The 24,216-nt window shown below is 36.4% G+C and overlaps 1 protein-coding gene across 8 annotated transcripts; it reads left to right on the top strand.

Moving 5' to 3' along the window:
* Nucleotides 1-7,444: 7,444 nt before the first annotated feature.
* On the top strand, nt 7,445-24,182 carry LOC113317556 (endoribonuclease Dicer homolog 4-like). 8 transcript variants are annotated; one of them, XM_026565705.1, is made up of 25 exons: nt 9,571-9,928; nt 10,548-10,661; nt 11,020-11,160; nt 11,301-11,373; nt 11,873-11,937; nt 12,207-12,350; nt 12,432-12,560; nt 12,929-13,070; nt 13,512-13,559; nt 13,687-13,816; nt 14,191-14,383; nt 14,940-15,100; nt 15,196-15,402; nt 15,519-15,772; nt 15,865-16,139; nt 16,225-16,667; nt 17,929-18,029; nt 18,754-18,971; nt 19,150-19,359; nt 20,475-20,942; nt 21,129-21,404; nt 22,245-22,586; nt 22,825-23,143; nt 23,238-23,358; nt 23,702-24,182. In XM_026565705.1, exons 1-25 carry the CDS (start codon nt 9,659-9,661, stop codon nt 23,856-23,858), a joined length of 5,001 nt encoding a protein of 1,666 aa, XP_026421490.1. In that variant the 5' UTR covers nt 9,571-9,658; the 3' UTR covers nt 23,859-24,182. The 8 variants fall into 8 exon arrangements, with proteins under 8 accessions (XP_026421494.1, XP_026421487.1, XP_026421490.1 ...); XM_026565709.1 differs by lacking the exons at nt 9,571-9,928; nt 13,512-13,559 and adding an exon at nt 7,445-7,802 and having other exon boundaries at nt 13,630-13,816; nt 18,766-18,971; XM_026565702.1 differs by lacking the exons at nt 9,571-9,928; nt 13,512-13,559 and adding an exon at nt 7,445-7,802 and having other exon boundaries at nt 13,630-13,816.
* Nucleotides 24,183-24,216: the final 34 nt, after the last annotated feature.

Below are 24,216 nucleotides of genomic sequence, written 5' to 3'. Positions count from 1 at the left end.
AAGTTCTTTTACAATCAGCAACAACAGTCCCTTCTGAAAATTCAAGTCAGTCAAGTAAAATCTGATGAGAATGCGGCAGACCTATTTACTAAGTCATTGCCCAAATCGACTTTTGAAAAACACGTCAAAAGTATCGGACTAAGAAAATTGTCCGAACTCCCTTCATTGCAATCATGGGGAGATGCCAACATCAGGGGGAGTATCTAATGATATGATGTCGACAACAAGGGAGTATCTGTTGAACTCTTTTTCCCTTCACCGAGTTTATTTTGTCGCAATGGGTTTTGTCACTCGGCAAGGTTTTTAATGAGACAACAACAACACCGATATTATGACTCCTCGGTTGAGATTATCTTTTTCCCACAAGGTTTTTATATATTTTAGGGTTTTCTGAAAAGAAGTCACCAACGTTATGAAGCAACTTTACTATGACTCAACACGTTGTACTCTTTTTCCTTCGTCAATGTTTTGTCCCATTGGGTTTTCCTTGTCAAGGTTTTAATGAGGCAACACATTTGAAGTTCCGTTTTTGAACTGCACAAGGGGGAGTGTTATAGGGGATATCGCCCATGGATGTGCAGTCCACTAGAATATTAGGGTTTTCCATTTCTTGTATAAATAGAATATTGTACCTATGTAATGTTGCTGTCTTTTTGGTTAATAGAAAGTTCTTCTCTCTTCCATTTTTTTTTTAATCAAAGGCCTTCAAAAAGGCTAATGATCCTCCTCAACTGTTGGTAGGAGCCAAATAGGAGGGGCAGACCAGTACATAATAGAATTGTTTTTCTTAGCCCATAAAGCTAGTTCATGTGCAACAACGTTACAAATTCGAGGTTGAAAACTAAAGATACAAGCAACTAACTTAGAATAAAAAAGTTGAATATCTTTAAGGGTTATTTGGTTTTTGGTACTCGGGTTTTGACCGAAACTTGGGTTTGGTCTAACATTTGTCCAGCCTTTGCGTTTGGTCTAAAGACCAATGTTGACCTATGTTGACCACGTTAAACCTTGACTTCTGTTAAGTAATTAAAACTAGACTTGACCAAGTCAAAGTAAGTCAACATTGGTTTCTAGACCAGATGCGTTTTCGGTCAAAACTTGAGTACCAAAAACCAAATAACCATATCTTTAAAAAGAGCATCCGTACGCGAGGTTCTTTCGAACTTTCCAGCTGAAAATTGGTCGATGAAGGATTTTGCATCACTTTGATCAATGATATGAGTAAACTGTTGCTCCAAAGCTTTCTTCAAGACTGCCCAGATGGCTCTGGCTTCAGCTTCTTCAGCAGAATGAACTTCAAAGACTAAGGAGGTATAAAAGGTTGCTTTTCTTGAGAAATCACGCATCACATACCCTGCACCATTTGCTCCAGAAGTAACATTAAAGGAACCATCAGTATTGCATTTAATCCATACAAAAGAGAGGGGCATCCATTTATCACAAATACTGACAGAAGTGGTAGTAGAAACTGTAAAGCTAGTTTTCCTAGTAAGGAGCATAACTCTAGCTCTAGCAAGGACAATGGTATGATTTTCAGTGAGGTTTTGGAAAATAAAATTGTTTCTACTAGTCCAAATAGACCATAAGATAGCAACAAACATGCTTTGATCTTCATCAGAAAGTTTATACATATGGTCAGTTAACCAAAAAAGAAGCCAGTCAGTGAAAGACTTGTTTTGAAAAAACTGGGTGTTTTTGAAGATAGTCTTTGACGACTTGAAAGTTTTAGCTAGGAGAGCTTTCACATTTCATTTTACCGAGTTCAACATTAGCTGGCTTAGTCAACATTTATATGTTTCGATACAACAACAAGATGTTATTTGTAACAAGTAGTTTTGTTGGTTAGTTAATTGGTCACATTTTATTCATGAAATGGGTGGATTGGTATTATTCTGGATACATAAAAATAATTCTATTAGATCGAATAAGTACCTTGTGTCAGAATTGAGAAATTTTATGGCTCGAATCTTTAGTATTGTCTTATTTATCACCCGTGTCTACTATTTAGGCAGAATACCGTCACCTATTGTTACTAAGAAACTAAAAGAAGAAACTGCCGAAACGGAAGAAAGGGGGGAAAGTGAGGGATAAACAGACGTAGAAATCGAAAAAAATTCCGAAACGAAGGGGACTAAACAGGAAGAAGGATCCATCGAAGAAGACCCTTCCCCTTCCCTTTGTTCGGAAGAAAATTCAGTTAGAAATACTTAAACTTAAAGAAGATAAAGACCTCCTCCTTGCTTCTATCTGGTCTAAACTTGTTTTGAGTATTATCTAGGAGAGCTTTCTTATGCTCAAGAATCTTCCTACTAAAAAGAATACCATATTTTTCAAAATTTATTCCTTGCCCAGAAGCCAGGCAGTATTTTTGAAGGTAGTCTTTGATGACTTGAAAATTTTGAGAAGTAGCTTTTGAAAACAAGAGAGAATCATCAACAAACAAAAGATGTCTCATTTCTGGAGCATCTTTACAAACTTTGATGCCTTCTAAAATACCCTTTTTTTTTAAGTCTATCAATGTAAGAAGATAAAGCTTCAGAGCACATGATGTAAAGATAAGGAGAAAGAGGGTCTCCCTGTCTCAGACCTCTTTCAGGTTGAAAGAACCCAGTTGGGCTACCATTAAGAAGAACAGAGTAGGAGACTGTAGAAACACACTGATTTATGAGTTTAACCCAGTGGTTAGAGAGACCCATTTTAGTTAAAATATTTTATAAGAAATCCCATTCAAGCTTGTCATAAGCCTTAGACATATCAAGTTTGATGGCAGCAATGCCTTCAACTTTGTCATTGTGGTTGACAACATATATGGCCTCATTAGCTAGCAGAATATTATCAGAAATACTCCTCTTAGGAATAAAAACACTTTGATTTTGGGATATTATATTATTCATAAAGGGTTTGAGTCTATTAGCAAGGGTTTTTGAAAGAATTTTGTAGATGAAATTACAGAGCCCTATATGTCTGTATTGAGAAACAAGTTCAGCAAGAGGAACTTTGGGGATAAGGGCAATATTAATATGGTTAAAAACCTTAGCAATATGCCCAGTTATGAAGCAGGTCTGAGTCATATCAATGACAACATCTCCCACAATGTCCCGGTATTTTTGGTAAAAAAACCCTGTGAAACCATCAGGTCCATGAGCTCCCCCCCCCCCCCCCCATTTGGAAAACAACATTCTTAATTTCCTCTGGAGATAGAGGCATATTCAAGATTGTGTTATCCTCTTCATAAAACTTAATGGGGAGATCATCAAGAATTTCATTCTGGAATTGTTGAGGATGGGAAGAGTATAAGGTTTTAAAATAGTTATGAAAGAAGTTCCAATACTATCTTTATCAGTTAGATAATATTTAAGGAATTCTTAATCCAGCTAATGGCATTTCTTTTTCTCTTGGAGAGAGTTACTATATGGAAATCAAGCTTATTATAGGGGCGGCATGGTTTATTAGAGGGGCGCATTCTAATAGGACAAAAATGGTCATTACATGATCATTCAAGGTGTCCCTTATAAAAAAAACTGGAAATGACAAATTAACCCTCATTATTGATAACCTAGTTTAGTGATGATAATCAAGTTTAGTGTTAATGATTAATTTCACTTATATTAACTCAAAATCAAAACAAAATCAGATTTTTAGAGTTAAAAAAAAGGTTCAGAGGATAAGAAAAAGAAAAACTTTTGTGATATTTGTGAAACCCTAGATTTTGATTCACTCAACCAAAATGAGTGATTCCACTGACCCGATATACTTCTAAATTAGTTCCCATTAGCTTTTTCTCGCTCAAAATTATCTAAAGTACGTAACAAAATCAAAACTTTTAAATTTTTAGAAGAACTTACGGTTGCAATTTTGCTCGTGACCAACCGTAACTCTTAGTTACGGTTCGTAAGTTGTCGAATACCAACCTTAACTGGTTAAATTTGGGGAAGATCCAATCGTAAAACCAGTTACGGTTGGTAATTAAATTTGGACAACAACCGTAACTAAATTACGGTTGGTAACTAATGAATCGAGACCAACCGTAACTACCCAACGGTTGGTGTGTCAACTTAACTTTTGAGCCGTAAATCATTATTTGATAAATTCTTAAGACACTGGATTATTTACGGTTGGTATGGTTGTTTGAGTAACAAACCATAACTCAATTACGGTTGATAAATATGATGCAAATACAAACCGTAACTGAACAAATTTCTCAAAACTAAGAACTTACGGTTGGTATTTGAGTTAAAACCAACCGTAACAACAACCCATCTACAGTTACGGTTCGTATTTGAGTTATTACCAACCGTAACTCACATGCAACCAGAAATTTCAATTTCAATTTTCATATAAAACCCTAATTTTTGATACAAAATTAACTTAAATCCAATACGATAAACTAAACCCTAACTGGGTTTTCCCAAACATTTTTCAAATCGCCGATTCATCGAAGACGATGAAATTTTCAGTTTTAATGGAGGTTACGGTTGATGGAGGAGAAGAGAAGATGAACAAGATGATGAAAAAAATTGATTTGATTTTTTCTGATTCATTAGGTTTAAAAAAATTGATTTGATTTTGGTTGATTTAAGGTGAAAAGGGTAATCTAGTCAATTTACATCCCCCTTTAGGACATCCCCTAACCAATTAAAGGGACATTACTATCACAATGCCGCCCCTCTAATAAACCATGCCGCCCCTATAATAAGCTTGATGGAAATATGGTGAATTTTTATCACCTTCCATGAGCCAAACCTCTCTGGATTTATCTTTCCAATATAACTCTTCTAAAGTATAAAGGTACTCAAGCCTAACTTTGAGTCTAGAAGTACTGAAGTAGTGCTAGTATCAGTTGGATTAGTTCTCTCTTCCATTCTTACTCCAACAATCTTTTACTTTTATTTTAATCAATACCAGTTAATTTCATATTTAATACAATTAATTAACAATTCACATGATTAATTAGGGTCACATTAACCATCAATTCACCAAACTATTTTGATAATTGTTAGGGGAAAGCCACTTTTATTAGAGGGAAAGCTAGTTTTTGGGTGGATCTAGAAAAAAATTCCCATAATAATAACCACTTATAGGTCTGGTGCGATTGGAATTTTTATGCTGGTTGAAGAGACGTTCACACGAAACATGGTAATGAGCTATCAGACTTGCAGGACCACAACAAGCCACACTACAAGATGAAGTCATATTTGGTGAAAAACTTGGTCAAGTTTGCGTGAAACAATGCTGGATCCAATGTACAATAGCAAAATGAAAACAATGGGACAGTAGGCACGTAGATATTGTTAATGTCTTCCTGATTAGATATATGTGTGTGATTGTGCTTAATGATCAATGCTTCCGGATTGTAATTTTTTAAAACTCTTTAACGCACAGAAGGAGGTGCGCCTCTTCTTCTATCTCGTCGAGTTGCACTATGTTTGTTTACTCCTGACTCATCTGAGTCGTCTGGATCTGAGTTATCTGGATCTGAGTGAAATCACCTGACTCATCTGGATCTGACTCGATATGTTTGTTTTGAGTCAGGTCTGACTCATCTGACTCAAAAAAATGTGAGTCAGTGGTTTGGTCCCGTGAGTCAGGGGTATTTTGTTACCTGACTAAAATGGGCCCGAGTAAGGGGTTATGTCTGAGTCATAGGTCGAGTCAGATCTGATTCAAAATGCAAAACAAACAGTCTGATTGATGATTCGGCCCGAGTCACAGTTTGACTCAGATCCAGACGCCGAGTCAGCTGCAAACAAACAAGATGTTGGTTTCAATCTCTTGTATTGGAAGTTTGGAATAGATCAGTCTCTTGTTCCATCACGGGAGAATTCCCGCTGTTGTTATTTATTTTTAATCCACCCAAAAGTCAATTTTCCCTTTAGTAAAAATAGCTTTTCCCTATTAATTATCATTATTTTTTAAGCACTATCCCACCCAAGGAAAACTCACAACAATGATGCCTTAACATGAGCAATCGGAGGATTCATTTTCATTAATCGTTTGAAGTTGAACCAGCGACTTCTCACCTATAAAATTATGTACTTTCTGAATGAACTTAAAATTTCAGCTTTCCATGACTGAGCTTCCACGCTTCTTTAATGAGCTTTGCACTCGTCCTTCGTAAAGAAGGTTATTATTAGGGCGTCACACTATTTTTGAGGGGCTTCATTTGAATTCTTAGTGTCTAAAAAAGTGGTTATGGGATATCCTTTATTTAGGTACAAAATGTCTAGAATACCCTTTAATTAAAATAAAAATATAAAACCTAATTTTTTCTAATCTAATCCTAAAAAAAAACTGCTCCTCTTCCTTCCTTCATTTTTCTTCTCTTCCTCTCCTCCACTATTAGTGCTACGTCTAGGTTCCCCAACGTAATATTGGTTTATGAAGAACTTACATCCAAGTTGGATAAATTCCAACCGTATAAATAGTTTGCATGTTGGTTTACGTTCGGGTTCCCTTAGTTCCATCCGTAGAATTGAATTTACGTCTAGGTTTATCTTATAGGCTGACCTAGACGTAGTTGTTCCTGTATCTTTTGAGAGTTTCCCTCATATTGGATTACGTCTAGGTTTTGTGAATTGATTTTCCAGACGTAACTGTGTACGACTAGGTTCGTGGCTTATTTTTTCTGGACGTAATTATCTACGTCTGGGTTTTTGAAGAAAATCTAACCCAGACGTTTTAGATTACGGTTGGAAATCCAAAAATCTAACATAGACGTAAAACGAGTAATAAATACCCATGGAAAACATATTTACGGTTGGGTTGGGGAACCCACACGTAATTCAATTTTTGTCTTATTGGAAACCAGTTACGGTTTGGAGTTCTTCCAAACCCGGCGTAAAATTGAATTACGGTTGGAGACGAAGCCCAACCCAGACGTAATTTGCCATGAAAGTCTAAAAATCTGAAATTTGTTACGTACTTAAGCTAGTTTTGAGCGAAATTGAACCCATGGGAGATAGTTTAGAGGTGTACATGTTGATTTTCAACCATTGGTTCTTCACTTTGTTGATTTATTTCTTCAATTGGTGGAGATTCATCATCACTTCGTGTTAAACCCTCTCTACCATCTAACAAAATTCATCTTCTTAATTTAATTGTTATCTAATTAAATTAAAATTAATTAAATAAGGGTTGTTTGGTCATTACAAAATTATTTGAGATAAGGGGTTTTTAATATTACTTGTGGGTGACCATTTTTATCTTATTAGGTGAGCCCCTTCAATGGAATATGACGTCCCAATAATAGCCTTCTTCATAAATTTGGCGCAAGCACGAATCCATGTAGCACGTGTATACATCTTGTTCGCGAGGAAAATAGTACCTTGCCTGACATCACCACCGGGCAATGTCATCATCGTATTAATGTCGGATTTCAAATTACTTTCCAATGTAAATAATCTTTCGTTTCCCCACATCACTTTGACTTAAAGGTCAAAATATCACTCCCTCTCTCACTCATAATCAGAGAGAGAGAGAGAGGAGAAATTTACTTTACTCCATAGTTAGGGTTTTTCACTCCAGTGAAATCCATGGCTGACGACGCCGGAGAAATAGAACTCCGGAGCAGTTCAAGTTCAAGCTCTACAGAGTTAGTAAAGGACCCGAGAACGAAAGCAAGAAAATATCAATTGGACTTATGTAAGAAAGCAGTGGAAGAAAATGTGATTGTGTATTTAGAAACGGGTTGCGGGAAGACCCATATTGCTGCTCTGTTAATTTATGAGTTATGTCACTTGATTAGGAAACCTCAGAGAAGCATCTGTGTTTTTCTCGCTCCCACTATCCCTCTCGTTCTACAGGTAACTATATATTTACGGTTGGGTTGGGGAACCCACACGTAATTCAATTTTTGTCTTATTGGAAACCAGTTACGGTTTGGAGTTCTTCCAAACCCGGCGTAAAATTGAATTACGGTTGGAGACGAAGCCCAACCCAGACGTAATTTGCCATGAAAGTCTAAAAATCTGAAATTTGTTACGTACTTAAGCTAGTTTTGAGCGAAATTGAACCCATGGGAGATAGTTTAGAGGTGTACATGTTGATTTTCAACCATTGGTTCTTCACTTTGTTGATTTATTTCTTCAATTGGTGGAGATTCATCATCACTTCGTGTTAAACCCTCTCTACCATCTAACAAAATTCATCTTCTTAATTTAATTGTTATCTAATTAAATTAAAATTAATTAAATAAGGGTTGTTTGGTCATTACAAAATTATTTGAGATAAGGGGTTTTTAATATTACTTGTGGGTGACCATTTTTATCTTATTAGGTGAGCCCCTTCAATGGAATATGACGTCCCAATAATAGCCTTCTTCATAAATTTGGCGCAAGCACGAATCCATGTAGCACGTGTATACATCTTGTTCGCGAGGAAAATAGTACCTTGCCTGACATCACCACCGGGCAATGTCATCATCGTATTAATGTCGGATTTCAAATTACTTTCCAATGTAAATAATCTTTCGTTTCCCCACATCACTTTGACTTAAAGGTCAAAATATCACTCCCTCTCTCACTCATAATCAGAGAGAGAGAGAGAGGAGAAATTTACTTTACTCCATAGTTAGGGTTTTTCACTCCAGTGAAATCCATGGCTGACGACGCCGGAGAAATAGAACTCCGGAGCAGTTCAAGTTCAAGCTCTACAGAGTTAGTAAAGGACCCGAGAACGAAAGCAAGAAAATATCAATTGGACTTATGTAAGAAAGCAGTGGAAGAAAATGTGATTGTGTATTTAGAAACGGGTTGCGGGAAGACCCATATTGCTGCTCTGTTAATTTATGAGTTAGGTCACTTGATTAGGAAACCTCAGAGAAGCATCTGTGTTTTTCTCGCTCCCACTATCCCTCTCGTTCTACAGGTAACTATATATTTACGGTTGGGTTGGGGAACCCACACGTAATTCAATTTTTGTCTTATTGGAAACCAGTTACGGTTTGGAGTTCTTCCAAACCCGGCGTAAAATTGAATTACGGTTGGAGACGAAGCCCAACCCAGACGTAATTTGCCATGAAAGTCTAAAAATCTGAAATTTGTTACGTACTTAAGCTAGTTTTGAGCGAAATTGAACCCATGGGAGATAGTTTAGAGGTGTACATGTTGATTTTCAACCATTGGTTCTTCACTTTGTTGATTTATTTCTTCAATTGGTGGAGATTCATCATCACTTCGTGTTAAACCCTCTCTACCATCTAACAAAATTCATCTTCTTAATTTAATTGTTATCTAATTAAATTAAAATTAATTAAATAAGGGTTGTTTGGTCATTACAAAATTATTTGAGATAAGGGGTTTTTAATATTACTTGTGGGTGACCATTTTTATCTTATTAGGTGAGCCCCTTCAATGGAATATGACGTCCCAATAATAGCCTTCTTCATAAATTTGGCGCAAGCACGAATCCATGTAGCACGTGTATACATCTTGTTCGCGAGGAAAATAGTACCTTGCCTGACATCACCACCGGGCAATGTCATCATCGTATTAATGTCGGATTTCAAATTACTTTCCAATGTAAATAATCTTTCGTTTCCCCACATCACTTTGACTTAAAGGTCAAAATATCACTCCCTCTCTCACTCATAATCAGAGAGAGAGAGAGAGGAGAAATTTACTTTACTCCATAGTTAGGGTTTTTCACTCCAGTGAAATCCATGGCTGACGACGCCGGAGAAATAGAACTCCGGAGCAGTTCAAGTTCAAGCTCTACAGAGTTAGTAAAGGACCCGAGAACGAAAGCAAGAAAATATCAATTGGACTTATGTAAGAAAGCAGTGGAAGAAAATGTGATTGTGTATTTAGAAACGGGTTGCGGGAAGACCCATATTGCTGCTCTGTTAATTTATGAGTTAGGTCACTTGATTAGGAAACCTCAGAGAAGCATCTGTGTTTTTCTCGCTCCCACTATCCCTCTCGTTCTACAGGTAACTATATATTCCCCCCCCCCACCCCCCCCCCCCCCCCCCCCCCCCCTTTTCCTTGATTGCATTGCAAAGTAGAGTGTAAGATAATAGTTTACTCTGCATATCATTTTCTGCTTTTTGGCTCGTTTGCATGATAGTTTGTTAAATGACAAGTAATGCGTTGGTTGTCAGGCTGCTGATGATCTGGTATTGCTCCATTTGGCCCTTAGTGATGCATTTACTTGAATTTTATGTAAAAAGTCGTGGTATTAGAGCATATTCCTTTTTTGTGAATCTCTCTTAATTTTCAGTAGGGTGCACAAAAGGAAGAAGTTTAATGGGTGGATGCCGGGTGCAGTTGGTTTGGTGTTACTACTGTCATATTTCAGAAACTACTTGTTTATAAACATCCAAAGCATGATGTTTTATGTGTCTCAAGAATTGGATATTACAATACATGAGAATTTGGTGCATCCGCCGATTCCTTGTGTTTAATCAATACATCAATTGAAGTTATTGAACATACTTGATTTGTCCTGGGACGTTTCTTGGTTAATCATTCTCAACAGTGATGCAAATGGTTGTGTTTGTTAGTGTTTTATTGGGACTTATCTGATTTGTATTAATTTTGTTTCACTAGCAAGCAACCGTTATCGAGGAGTCTACAGATTTTAAAGTTGCGAGCTATTTTGGTGGTGGTTCGAAACGCTTGAGGAACCATGATGAGTGGGAAAAAGAGATCGAAGAATATGAGGTATCTCTTTTTTTATCTTTTCGCTTAAGATTATTGTGTTCTTTTAGAAACTGGAGGTTCATGTATCTATTATTTCTAAGACAATGACAATCAAATGCCTACACAGATGTAACACTTGTTGATGCAAACCGAGGGTAAGGAATATATATTTTTGTGACCACGTAAAAAGCATTTGTGTTTCTAAAGCATTAGTGTAACATAATCCCCTGCTCTTCTTTCTTTTCCCTTCTTTACTAATGGAAAACAATTTGTCCTTTCCTCCTAGCATGTAATATGTATGGAGTACTTTTTGTGATAGGAGGATTTGTAGTACATGCGTCTGGGTTTGTTATTCACTATTGTGGCTCGTACTATACAGGTTCTTGTTATGACCCCTCGAATACTTGAACAAAATTTACACCACTGCTTCATCAAGATGGAATCTATTGCTCTTTTGATATTTGACGAGTGTCATCATGCACAAGTGCAGAGTAGTCATCCTTATGCGCAAATCATGAAGGTGCATGTTATTCAAAATTAATCTTACTGTACCAGTTAATTTTCATCTAATGTTTTATGCTTCATTGGGAGGGAGTAGGCTGTGGGAACGCGTGGGAGGTTTTGTCTTGTTTTATACTGAATCTATTGACTACGGTGCAGGAATTCTACAGAACTGATGAGCCGAAACGTCCCCGTATATTTGGCATGACTGCTTCTCCTATAGTAGGGAAAGGTAATTTGTTCTATTGCTTGATCTAACTCTTCTTCATAAGTTTGGAACTGATATTTTTTTTTTGTTGTAAGCTTCCTTGCGTCTTTTCATTTATCCACAGTAAATTAGTTCTTAGAATTGCAAGAAGAACAATTAGTCCTGACATCCGGGCTACAATGACCCACCTTAGAAACTTACATGCTATTTTAGAGTAATCATCTCAAGCTTTCTAAGGAAAGACAGTGAGGCACCACAGCTGGATTACAGTTGTTGACCCTAAAGATTTAAGGGACCCACTATATTTTAACTGTCTCAAGGTTGTGTTACTTATATGTTTAAATTCTAGATACTGTACATCATATCTTTTCTACTTTTTCATCTTTCTTACTTCTGTTTGGCACTTCGTTGATATACTTCGTGATGGAGTATTGGCTTCTACCTTTCTCTTAATGCCAAGATAAAATCTGCATACTTGACTTCTTTCATGTGTTTAATATTTTCGGATATGTTGCTGCTTCAGGTGGGTCCAATGAAGAGAGTCTACCGAAAGGCATCAATAGTCTTGAGAAGCTACTTGATGCAAAGGTGGGAACTGCTTTAGGTTACAGAGTCTTTGATGTACACATCTTGTTCATAAGATCACATTTTCTTAGATAAATAATTGTTATGACCTTTACTTGAACCAGCAGTAACATTATCAGCACGCCAATTCTTGATTTTTAACTGACCTTAAGATAACTTTTATTTGTACATGAGACCTTTATGTAACTTGTGCTCTCTAAGGTGTTCTATTCATTATAAAATTGTAAGCCTCCGTGTTTGCTACTCGTTAATGTTTTTCCTTCATTTTGTAGGTTTATTCTGTTGAAGACAAGTCTGAATTAGAAAATTTTGTGGCATCTCCCAAAGTAAAATTTTATTATTATGGTCATGTTGCGAAAGAAATTTCCACATGTAACAGTATCTGTGGTAAAAACCTGAATGACATCAAGAACAAGGTATCATTTACAAATTGTCTTGTTTCTATTTACAATTCAACGAGGCTTTTCACTTATTGAATTTCCTATGTGTTAAAACAGTATATGTCAATGGTAAGAACAAAGACAGATGATATAAGTAGTCTTAAGAGCAATAAAAAGCTAATTCAGAGGCTACACGATAATCTGATGTTTTGCTTGATTCACCTTGGTCTTCTTGGAGCACAACAAGTGAGCTTCTTACCTTCCTTTATAATGGCTTTTAATTTTGTCTGTGCATTGTACTTCCTTTAATGTTATTCTTTGAGGACATTGTTTTCTCATTTAACAAATTTATTTAGATCGACCTTCTGTATCTTCAGGAGCTTAGAGGATTAGGTTAAGAAATTGACAGTAGTGTTTAATGATATTTGGCATGATTGGTGATTATTACCTCTTTCTGTGCATCCGTTTACTTTCTCTTATTTACTTAGTAGAACTATCTTGTGTGCCTCTATCTCTCGTTTTTCCTTGCGATGGCATAGCAGAAGTTATACTGTCTGTTATTCTCATTCTAGTCTCCATGTTTATTTACCTTCACTTGTCTATTTTGGTGGAAGGCCGTTGATATACTGATTAGTGGTGATTACTCTGAGCGGAGTGAATTGATAGAGACAGAAGATAGCTGTTCCATTGGAGACTCCTTAGCTGATCAGTATTTAAAGCAGGCTGCCATCATATTGGGTTATTACTTCAAAACTGGTATACTTTTGCTCTAAAATTTCCATGTTTTAGTGTATATCATTCCTCAACTTTTCTGATCATTTTTTTTTGTTGATTTTTGAATAGGCAACAAATAATCATTACATTTCTTATAGGTGGTGCAAGAGAGAAATAGTTTAGTTGTTTAGTCAGCTTACATACAAAACTAAGCAAATATTATGGACAATTAAGATGTTCGGCACATACCAAGTTATAAATGATTTCTCTTGGAGTATAAAATAATGCTCTTCTAAGTTGGACGCGAAGTACTAGCATAGAATCTGTCGTTTAGCAACCTTACTTAGAAATGCAACCAAAGCTGGATGAATTTACTACAAACTCCCTTAAATTTTTCATCATATTCATAAAATTGCAATCATTTAGTAGGGACTATATCCCTCGGATCAGATACTGTACTGAAATCAGGAAATTATACTACAGGATCCATGGCTTGGGGATTGTTTATGCTCATGGGAACACAGGAAACGTGTAGAAATCTATGTTACATATAATCAGAACTATTTCTGACTAGATTTTTCTTTCTCTTTTTTTTCTTAAGTAGAATCTGTAGATGGCAATGACAGCTCAAAATCTGGTGATGGCTATGATATTTCAGACACTGTCAGTTGTAATGATATTGCTGGATCTGTAGATGACAATGATAATTATGATACCTGGGGGGTACTAGAGGAGCCCTTCTTTTCAAGCAAGTTGTTGGTGCTTATCGAGCTCCTTTCAAATTATAGGTTGGTAACGATTATATTTGTTGTTCTGTTCAATGTTATTATAAAGAGCTTCTCTTATTGATTGGATTGGTTATTAATTTATTATTGGGAAAATGCATATCTCCAGCTTATTTGTTTCCGTGTTATTTCAATATTATTAAGTTCCTTGTTTGTACCTTGTCTAATTTCTCTAGCTCCATATGAATGGATCTAATACAAAATAAATCTCCATCTAAATCGTGAAGTCCTGGAACTCCTTGTCCGTTGGACATTTTGTTATTAAATCACTCTAGTTAATCTTGCTGATGTATGCATAAAATTTCTGTTGGTCATCTCAATATGCGAATTAAATATACTTGTTGAATGTAATTCTTTGTCTTGTTTTACCTTTACAGGCGACAACCAGATATGAAATGTATAATTTTTGTGGATAGGATCATTACTGCAAGATCCTTGTCATGCATACTTGGGAACTTGAAATGTTTAGAGTTCTGGAAGTGTCATTTCCTTGTTGGACTTCATTCTGGGTTGAAGAATATGTCAAGGAAAATCATGGATTCTGTTGTGGAAAAGTTTCGTAATGGAGAGGTATTACTTCCTATTTGAGATAGTGTATTACTATATAGTAAGATGTAAATCGAGCAAGATGAACCATGTGATTTAATATTATAAAAGAAATGAAAATGTAATTTAAAGGGGGACTTGAAATTAGCTAATGACGTAGAATGTTATTTGTGTATGATGTGTCTGTACACATAAATGAGACCAGCAGTGCATATAGTATAGGTCTGTGGGTCTAACAAGGAGTGGGCACATACCATCAAAACTATCATATGCCAAATACTCTAACTGTATCACCTTAAACCATAAAGCTCTGATACATTGGTACCAGTCACTCTATAAGTGTGAACTAGTCTGGGGAGGGCTAGCACAAAACTATAAGGTCTGTTGGTTTTGGTGTCCATGAATAGTTTTCTCCAACATACAACTTTTATCTGAGAATGTTTACTAAGTATTATTTTTTGTATTTCTAACAAAGTAACAAGTATGTCTAAGTCTAATTCGGCAAGCCACGTATTTCTATTAGGTGGAAATTTATTCATAGAATATTTTGATCATTTTCTCTTTTGCATTGGTTAAATAGCTCAATCTACTGGTGGCAACCAAAGTTGCAGAAGAAGGACTTGATATCCAAACCTGCTGTCTCGTGATACGGTTTGACCTGCCTCAAACTGTTGCTAGTTTTATTCAGTCCAGGGGCCGTGCACGCATGGCACAATCTGAATATGCCTTTTTGGTTGACAGGTACTTTCCTTACACATGTTTTCTCTGTTACACCAATAAATTAGTTCAAAATCATGTTTTAACCCCATCATATTTAAACATCTTGAACATTGCAGGGGGAACCAGAATGAACTGAACTTGATAAAAAGCTTTGTTTCAGATGAAAATCGTATGAACGAGGAAATTTCGCGCAGAACATCAGTTGGGACTTTTGACGAATCTGTGGAAACAACGTATAAAGTTGATTCAACTGGTGCCTCTACTAGTGAAGGATATAGTGTTTCACTGCTCGCTCGTTACTGTTCCAAACTCCCAGGAGACGAGTATGTTGATACTCAATCTATGTTATTTAACTTTTTTTTTTTGAACTTTGATTTCATCATCCCAGTATCGGATTACTTGTTAACTGGGCTCCTGTTTGATATCTAAACGTGCACAGATTTTTTGATCCTAAGCCAGAATTCTTTTATATCGATGATCCGAATGGGACAATTTGTCGCATAATTCTTCCTTCAAATGCTCCAATTCATCAAGTTGATGGTCTAGCCAAGCCTTCAAAAGAAACTGCCAAGAAAAGTGCTTGTCTGAAAGCATGCGAGAAATTGCATCAGGTAGGTGCCTTGACTGATCATCTCTTGCCGCGTCAAGACTATGAAGTTGAAGATGGAGTGGCAGAGTTTGAAAGCAGTGAAGGTATACTTTCATGCTTAAATAGCCTTCAATTACCATGTGTATTTCTTTGCGTTCTGCTGTCAGTGAACATTTTTATCGGTACTTCTCTGCAGCGGGTGAATGTATGGTTCAACTGCATGAGATGCTTAGCCCTGCTGCTCTTAAAGTACCATGGACCAATTCCGGAAATCCTATCCTCTTGAACTTTTACTTTATATGGTTTGTTCCGGTTCCAGAGGATAGGGTGTACCAACAATTTGGTCTTTTTGTCAAAACACCTCTTCCTGTAGAAGCTGCATCCATGGAACTTGATTTACATCTGGCTCGTGGTAGAATTGTACAAACACGTCTTGTCTCATCAGGGGTGATTGAATTTGATGAAGAAGAGGTATGTAAAATAACTTTTAGCAGAATTTTTGCCAGTAAACAACTCCTTTCTATGTTACTTTATCATTCTTTCAATTTCTGTACAGATTGTGCAGGCAGAAAATTTTCAGGAGATGTTTCTCAAGATCATTCTTGACCGTCCAGATTTCTTTTCTGATTTTGTTCCGTTGGGGATGAGTGATATACGACAAGGAAGCCCACCATCCTTTTACTTGTTGCTACCTTTGAAGCAGAACAAATATGAAAATGAGCTTTTCATTGATTGGGATTTAATTAGAAATTGCTTATCTTCAGCAGTCTTCAGAAGTCCAAAAGTTTCCTGTGACAGTCTTGTAACCCCTGTTCCGCCTTGTGAGTCTTTGGAATTCGCTAATGGTTCTGTGAGTAGAAGCGATTTCTTGAATAGTTTGGTGTTCACTCCGCACAACAAGCTATTTTTCTTCGTTGATGACATTCTTCACGGAATAGATGCAGAGAGTCCATTTACGAGTGAACATCATTCAAGCTACACAGAGTACTACATTGAAAAGTGAGTAATTTTGCACTTAGCTGCTTTCTTATTATGAGATATGATACTACTTTACATTAGTACACTCAGTAGTTGGTAGTGTACAATTTAGACACATTCCGAGACATTGATCCATACCATGGTTAGATGGAAAGTTATTAGACTATGGATGACAACAGGTTCTGTTTTGATATATAGCTTACTGACTTCTTTACATTTATCAAGGTGAGCTACATGCTAAAACCACTAGCGGATACAAATTCTTTATCCTTTTGGCTGTACATATATAAAGTGACTGTTGTATGTGATTGTTAAGACATTTTATGAAGAAAATGTTCGATGTTGTTCATTACTCACACAAAATAATAAATTGTAAGAGAGACACTAGGCATATATTAATAGATAAAAAATATCTAGGCTAAGGTAACAAATATTGCATCATAGAGATTGAATTCACTCGTTGCGCTCAATAATGATCGGAGCTTGACCGAGGTAGGAGATTCCAATGTTTTATGAATAGATTAAACTTTAAATTTAAAGGAATCAATGAGGATGTAATTCCATGAGTATCATGTACGTTTTGTTTTGTTGATCATGTGAATGAACTTGAACTGAGTATATAAGAGGAGGATAAGGAAAAAAATGTCAGACAAGATGGTGGAATGATGCAAACGCTGTTTTTGATTGTGTAGATTGTGCCCTCTCGTATTTGATTGAAGTAAGTTTTCTATTTTAGTTTCAGTAGTTAATTAGAGACTTTGTGCTGTTTTGTAGCATATCAAAATGCAAAGAGAACCAACCAGGCTTCATGTAATGAGCTAAACAATGTGTTTGATCAACCCAGAAAAAAATCGAACTTCATGATCGAGATATGGCCCACTATAAATGACTGCAGAACTCAAGGAGAGCCTAATTTTTTTTTTCCTTTTTCTTTAGTCTCAGTTTACTGGATTAGAATTAATAGCGCACAAGTTCAATATTTCAATTTTAAAAAGACAAGACAGTAAGGGGAAAGTGAAGAACGACTATACCGAGTTTACAATGTTGTAGTGAAACTGAATGATGGATGAATTGGAACATAGAGGTTTAAGATGCATTAAGAGAACCTAGTGCTTTAGTGGATCAGTAGATATAGTGTATGGATTTTTAATAATAGGAAATGTGGCAGAGCCTCAGATATGGAAGAGATTAATTCTAACTGTCACTACTTCCTCTTGTAAATGATAATTGAGTTTCTTTATTAGTTAGTGACATCTGACAGTTTATTTTTTTTGCATCTTAGGTTTGGTATTCATCTTTTACACCCCAAACAACCTCTTCTGAAGGCAAAACAACTATTTTCCTTACGGAACCTGTTGTGCAATCGAGTACAACAAAGTAAAGGTATCTATCTGTTCAATTGATTATTACAAAGACATAAGAGGTCTGTTGAGCCTTAACCACTGGACTTAACATATTTAGTTAGAGACCAGCAAGTATGTCCACTTGACCTGAAATTGGCTCTCTTTCAATCTGGTTCAACAATTTTGCAATAATAGATTTCAGTTTTTCACCAAAACATATTATCTTGAAAATCCCCCTAATGGAATGAAAATCTACACACCTACACTCGTATTGATTTAGATAATTCTGTCACTCGTATTTTATTTCCACTCGACCACCTAACTGGACGAAGCACTGCCATTCTTATACTTAATTTTTTTTTAAAGAAAAGGGAAAAAAAACACACGAAGGAGATATAAAATTAGCCACACACACACACACACACACCACCGCCCACCCCCTGCTCTTGTTTTAATTTTCCTTTCTTTCAATAAAGCTTCCCTTGTGGAGTTTTAGTTTTAGTAAATTCATACCTGGAACACTGTAAAAATAAATCATTGCTAAACTAATTTTTTGTTGATGGTTTGTGTGAAAAGAACTATAATAATACGATCCTTTTGTGTCTATAGAGGGATTAAATCACAAACTGGATTAATCAACTCATGATTTCTGAGTGGAGATCATCGAGTCCTTTGCTGGACATGTTTTAATAACTATTGTGATCTTTCTTGTTCAAGGAAACAATAAACTAAAGAAAAACTAATGTAATTCGTATTTATTTAAGCTGTCAATGCAGAGACACGTGAACTGGAGGAGCACTTCGTTGAATTGCCTGCAGAGCTGTGTGTGCTAAAAATAATGGGCTTCACTAAGGAAATGGGAAGCTCCATGTCGCTACTACCTTCGTTAATGCTACGGCTGGAAAACTTGCTCGTGGCAATTGAGTTAAAAGAAATATTTTCTGCTTCATTTCCTGAAGGGTCTGAGGTTACTGCTCATCGTGTAAGATACCTCTACAACGATGCACATGCTTTATCAGTTTTGTTAACACATCTGTGTTCAAAAGTCACACAAGTACCATAAGCACCATTTCTGGAAATTGTATGAGGTGCTACTCTTTAGGTATATATGACAAATTAAAACACTGTAATATTGTGACAGTGAGGAAATTTTACTGCAGGTACTAGAGGCACTCACTACAGAAAAGTGTGCTGAGCGGTTTTCATTGGAAAGGCTTGAAATTCTTGGTGATGCGTTTCTCAAGTATGCAGTTGGCAGGCATCTTTTTCTTTTGTATGACACTCTTGATGAGGGACTGCTAACACGGAAGCGTTCATGTATTGTGAATAATTCCAATTTATACAATCTAGCAATCAGAAAAAATTTACAGGTAACTTCTAAATCTCATCTCGTGTTATCCAAACCTTATACTAGTATTCCATACAGTCCAGTATTTCGTAAGCATTATTATTATTCTTAGCCAAACATAGTATCACTCAAGAGTAGGGTTATTTAGTATAATGTCCTAATATAGTTGCAATGTGATAAAACATTAAGGGAAAAGGTGATGTTTCAGCGCTTGGCTAAGCCTCTTTTGCAGTAAGTCAAGATCATACTTGAGAACCTATGATCAAGCACTTTTTATGTACTAAAAATCAGAAGCCATGGTCATTCACATCTTCTATTATTTAAGCAAAGTTTACTGTTTTTTTTTACACTGTACTGCAGTTTGTTATGATTCAGAAGGGAGGAAAAAAACTTGAGAGCTTAGAGGACTGGGGAGTTTATTACTGTAGACTTTTTTCCTCGTAACTACCAAGCTTCAAAACTTTTAGCATTTTAATAGTTGCTTCCTAGCAGTGATAGAGAGTGATCACATATTAATTTAAATGAAAATTTAAATGAAAGGGATTTTAGTGGTGAGTGGTGAAACATTGAAAATACTAAGTGGCCAAATACGTTACGGTTCCGTTTTGATATAATATAGGAGTATTTAGTACAAAAAAAAGGGTTCAAGAAAAGAGGACAGGCAGTGAACATTCTATTTTTAAGAGGTAGTGATACTTTATAGCCTTTTGACACATATTAGCTTGGACGGTAAGTACATCTGCACTTACTCTTGGTATTGAAGTTGAAGCTATTGTAGAAGAACATAAGCCAAACAAAATATACCCTTACCTCTTATAATTTTAACCATGTTAGCAGCTTTAAAAGTTATGGCTACATGTATCACCTCATATGTTGGACCCATGTGTAAGGCTGGTATCTACCAAGCCCATAGGTTTGATTAGGGGACAGTTCGTGCTTGTAACAATTCTACATATCATTAAAGCAGAGATGTAGCTGAGGTTCTTAACTTTTCCTCTGTTGTTGCTTATTTGGGTATACTGAACAAAATATTGTACAATGTGTAGTGGCCAAACTGTGGGCATGGGTGGAGCATATACAACCTTTTAAATATTATTGATTGCAATAAAACTCAGGATGTTTGTGTATGAATTTCAGGTGTATATACGTGATCAAATGTTTGATCCTTGCCAGTTTATTGCTTTTGGGCGTCCTTGTAAGGTGATGTGTGATGAGGATACAAAAGACACTATTCATCCTCGTCAAGAATCGGAGTCCATGGAAGGTGAAACAAATACTGTTCATGTTCGATGCAGTAAGGGGCACCATTGGTTACATAAGAAGACTATCGCAGATGTGGTGGAATCCCTGGTTGGAGCCTTCATTGTTGATAGTGGATTTAAAGCCGCAACTGCATTTCTAAAGTGGGTTGGCATAAAAGTTGAATTTGATGCTTTTGAAGTTACTAGAGTGTGCAGTGCAAGCAAGAGCTACATGTCACTTGGTGAGGTTGTAGACACTGATGTCCTAGAAAGTTTGTTAGGATACAAGTTTCTGCATAAGGGTTTACTTCTCCAGGCATTTGTGCATCCTTCCTACAACAAACATTCAGGTGGATGCTATCAGGTACAAAAGCTCCTTCCATAGCTTAACCATCAATTTCAGAATCACAAACATAAACCTTCCACCTTTAATGCCCACAACAATGTGCATATGCATTTCATCTTACATGAATTAGGGAAGGAGTTTTTTTCCTTTCATGTCATGAACATGAAGACTGTTTTTGTAACATTTCTTGCAACTTTGCACCAGAGGCTGGAGTTTCTTGGAGATGCCGTCTTGGATTACTTAATAACATCATATCTGTATTCAGTGTACCCAAAACTAAAGCCTGGACAGTTAACTGACTTAAGATCAGTTACCGTTAATAATAATTCCTTCGCCAGAATAGCAGTACGTCGTTCATTCTATAAGCATCTCATCTGTGATTCTGATAGCCTCTCTGCAGCAATCAGAGAGTACGCAAATTATGTCCAGACATCTGCTTCAAAGAAGGACTGCCATCTACAGGAGCCAACATGTCCAAAGGTACTAATTTCAAATTAGACGATATTTTGGTGCTATTAAGTGCCATCATTATTATACTAGTCTAAGATAACTGGTGTAATCGATGTCTCTGAATTTCTACCGTCAGTAGAAATATCCACTGTAAGCTTGAAGTAAGGCACTTGACTATTATTTTGCAATGCCCCTTCTTAAATTATTCATTTAACAACTTACATGCATGTACTGGCGGTGGAGAAGGTTCTTTATAGCTTTTAGTTCTTAGTTTTTCCAACCTTACGGTTTTCTTTTAAGCTATTGGAGAAATAAAAGCACTCGTCATTTACATGTATTTTTCTAAGTCTTCGTCAAACACCAATACGATGATTAACTTATGGCTCCATGGGTAGAAACAATTTGAGAGGCATTTACATGCAGAATACTACTTTCGATAGGTAGTATGAAGGTACACTGACCTGCAATTTAGGAAATCAAAATACTTTCTTCTCGATAGGTATTTTTTTATTTTATGTGCCCCTAGAAGTGTATGGAGCCTTTTGTTTGGTTGAATTTACAGAACATGTGCGGTTTGGCATCCCTAACTCTTAGGTTGTTAGTAAAATTAATTGATAGTTGGCTTAAGCTTGGCATGGTGCCTCGTTTATTTAATAAAATGGTCACCTAATTGATATCCAAAAATGGGTTTGCTTATAGGATATTACTGCCTTGTAGTATTAGGTTTTCGAGTCTTTTCTTGCTTTCATAAATAGAAACCCATACAGCCATTGAATTGTGTAAGTATGCAATATTTAAAATCTTCTATTGAGCTATCTAGAGTTATAAATTTTGAATCAGAAGATATGACTGTGCTTTTTACTGGTTCAGGCTCTTGGTGACCTAGTTGAATCTTGTGTTGGAGCCATGCTTCTTGACACCGGGTTTAACCTAAACTTCATCTGGAAAATTATGCTCTCCTTCTTTGACCCCATCATGAGCTTCTCGGGGCTGCAGCTTAATCCTGTTAGAGAGCTTCAGGAACTTTGCCAATCACTGAAGTGGGAAGTGCAGTTTCCAAATATAAAAAAAGGTGGCATTTACTTAGTCCAAGCTGAACTGAGAGGGAAAAGTGTTATAGGGAAAGATGTTCATTTAACTAGTTCTGCAACAAACATCAGCAAAAAGGCTGCTATGAGATCAGCGGCAAAAGTGATATTCTCAAAATTGCAAGTAAGGATCTCTACTTCAGCTTCCTTTCATCCTACCTGTTATTTGTTTTCTGTTTATTGTGCATAAACTTATAGATACCATTTCCAGAAAGATGATTTTTTTCTTTTTGTTGCCTTTGGTTTACACGTACAGTTTTTTCGCTTCTTCCAAGCAGTACAACATTTGTTGATTGCCGTGCCGGTTATTCAATATAACACAGATTATTTTCTGACTGATGCCAATTTATTCTGTTATGCAGGCTCAAGGTTATAAACCTAAAAATAAAACGCTGGAAGAAATTTTGAAGTCAAGTATCAAACAAGAGGCAAAGCTTATGGGATACAATGAAACTCCCACCCAAGGTGTCGCTACAGATTCTGATCTACTTGAAAATTTTGAAAGACTGTGTGTGTCATCATCTGCAGATGACAATAACATTAGTAAGGCTATCAATAAAGGGCCTACCGCTGGTACCTCCTACCAAAACTTGCCAGCATCTCCTATCATAACAAAGAAAAGGAGGCAAACTGAGAATCATAAAGATGGCAGCTGTGACAAAGCTTTAGCCAATGACACAGGTATTGTTTTGAAAATTATAGTTCACGAAAAGGAAGACATTACACAAACAATATCTGATCTTACAGACCTCTTACTCTGTATCATTACTTGCAGCTATATTGACCTCTTCCAAAGGATCAGCGAAATCTCGTCTGTTCGAGGCATGTGCGTCCAATTATTGGAATCCTCCATCTTTTGAGTGCTGCAGCGAAGAAGGCCCGTCCCACCTGAAGATGTAAGTTCTCGGTTTAAATTCTAGTAATTAACAGCGTATGTAGCTTTTTTCCTTGGTGAATAATCATCGCAAGTTGTTTTGATCTGGAGCTTTAATAACCACATAAACAGAGGTCGACCTGAATCCTCCCAGCTTTATTTCTCACTTCACTTGCATATTGAAGATCCGAAAGTTCCCTGTTCCCTGTCCAACGATATGGTGCCCAGTGTACTCTTTCAAATCGTTGATTTACAAAGTTGACAAGATTATTTGTCGTTTTCCTATGACTTTTGTTAGCTTGCTTTAGTAATGCATCTTGATTTTGTGCGTGAAAGCACTGATCCCTCACTTATTGTTTGTGCAGGTTCACTTACAAGGTCACTGTAGATATAGAGGGTGCCTCAGGCACAACTTTAGAGTGCTTCAGCGAACCACGAGCAAAGAAGAAATCTGCAATGGAGCACGCTTCAGAAGGGGCATTATGGTATCTGCAGGGGGCTGGCCATTTATTGTCAAATTAAGAAAAATTTGCCTAGGCGCATAATGTTGTTTGTAATTATGGTCTTAGCTTGTGTATCAGGTAGTAATCTCTTTTTTGGTATAGGGCCCTTACCAGAAGGGTATATATTAAGTAGTTAAACCTGTTAGAAGGAAAAATATAGGGAGTCTTCCTTTTGATACAATGATGACTAATCATATTCTGTAAATATATATAATATATATATAACCAGTATCGGTATAGGAAAGTATAGGAGAATTTAGCTTGAAGAAAAAATTAGTAGGAAGACTGGAATATCATATATATGTGTGAGGATTAAATTTATATAGTGATCTTGTTGCTCTTTCATGGTATGGATGACAAAAATCCATTTAATGAGG

Source organism: Papaver somniferum, chromosome 10 (assembly GCF_003573695.1).
Source record: "Papaver somniferum cultivar HN1 chromosome 10, ASM357369v1, whole genome shotgun sequence".
Lineage (NCBI taxonomy): Eukaryota > Viridiplantae > Streptophyta > Magnoliopsida > Ranunculales > Papaveraceae > Papaver > Papaver somniferum.
Note: the sequence above shows the minus strand (reverse complement) of the source record. Positions and strands in the feature narration are given on the sequence as shown.

Bases quoted from the DNA above. Each gene is read 5' to 3' on its own strand.
- LOC113317556 (XM_026565702.1), top strand. From the start codon at position 7,533: ATGGCTGACGACGCCGGAGAAATAGAACTCCGGAGCAGTTCAAGTTCA. The intron at 12,351-12,431 runs GTATCATTTACA...GTGTTAAAACAG, and splicing joins TGAATGACATCAAGAACAAG to TATATGTCAATGGTAAGAAC. The intron at 15,403-15,518 runs GTATGTTGATAC...AAACGTGCACAG, and splicing joins TCCAAACTCCCAGGAGACGA to ATTTTTTGATCCTAAGCCAG.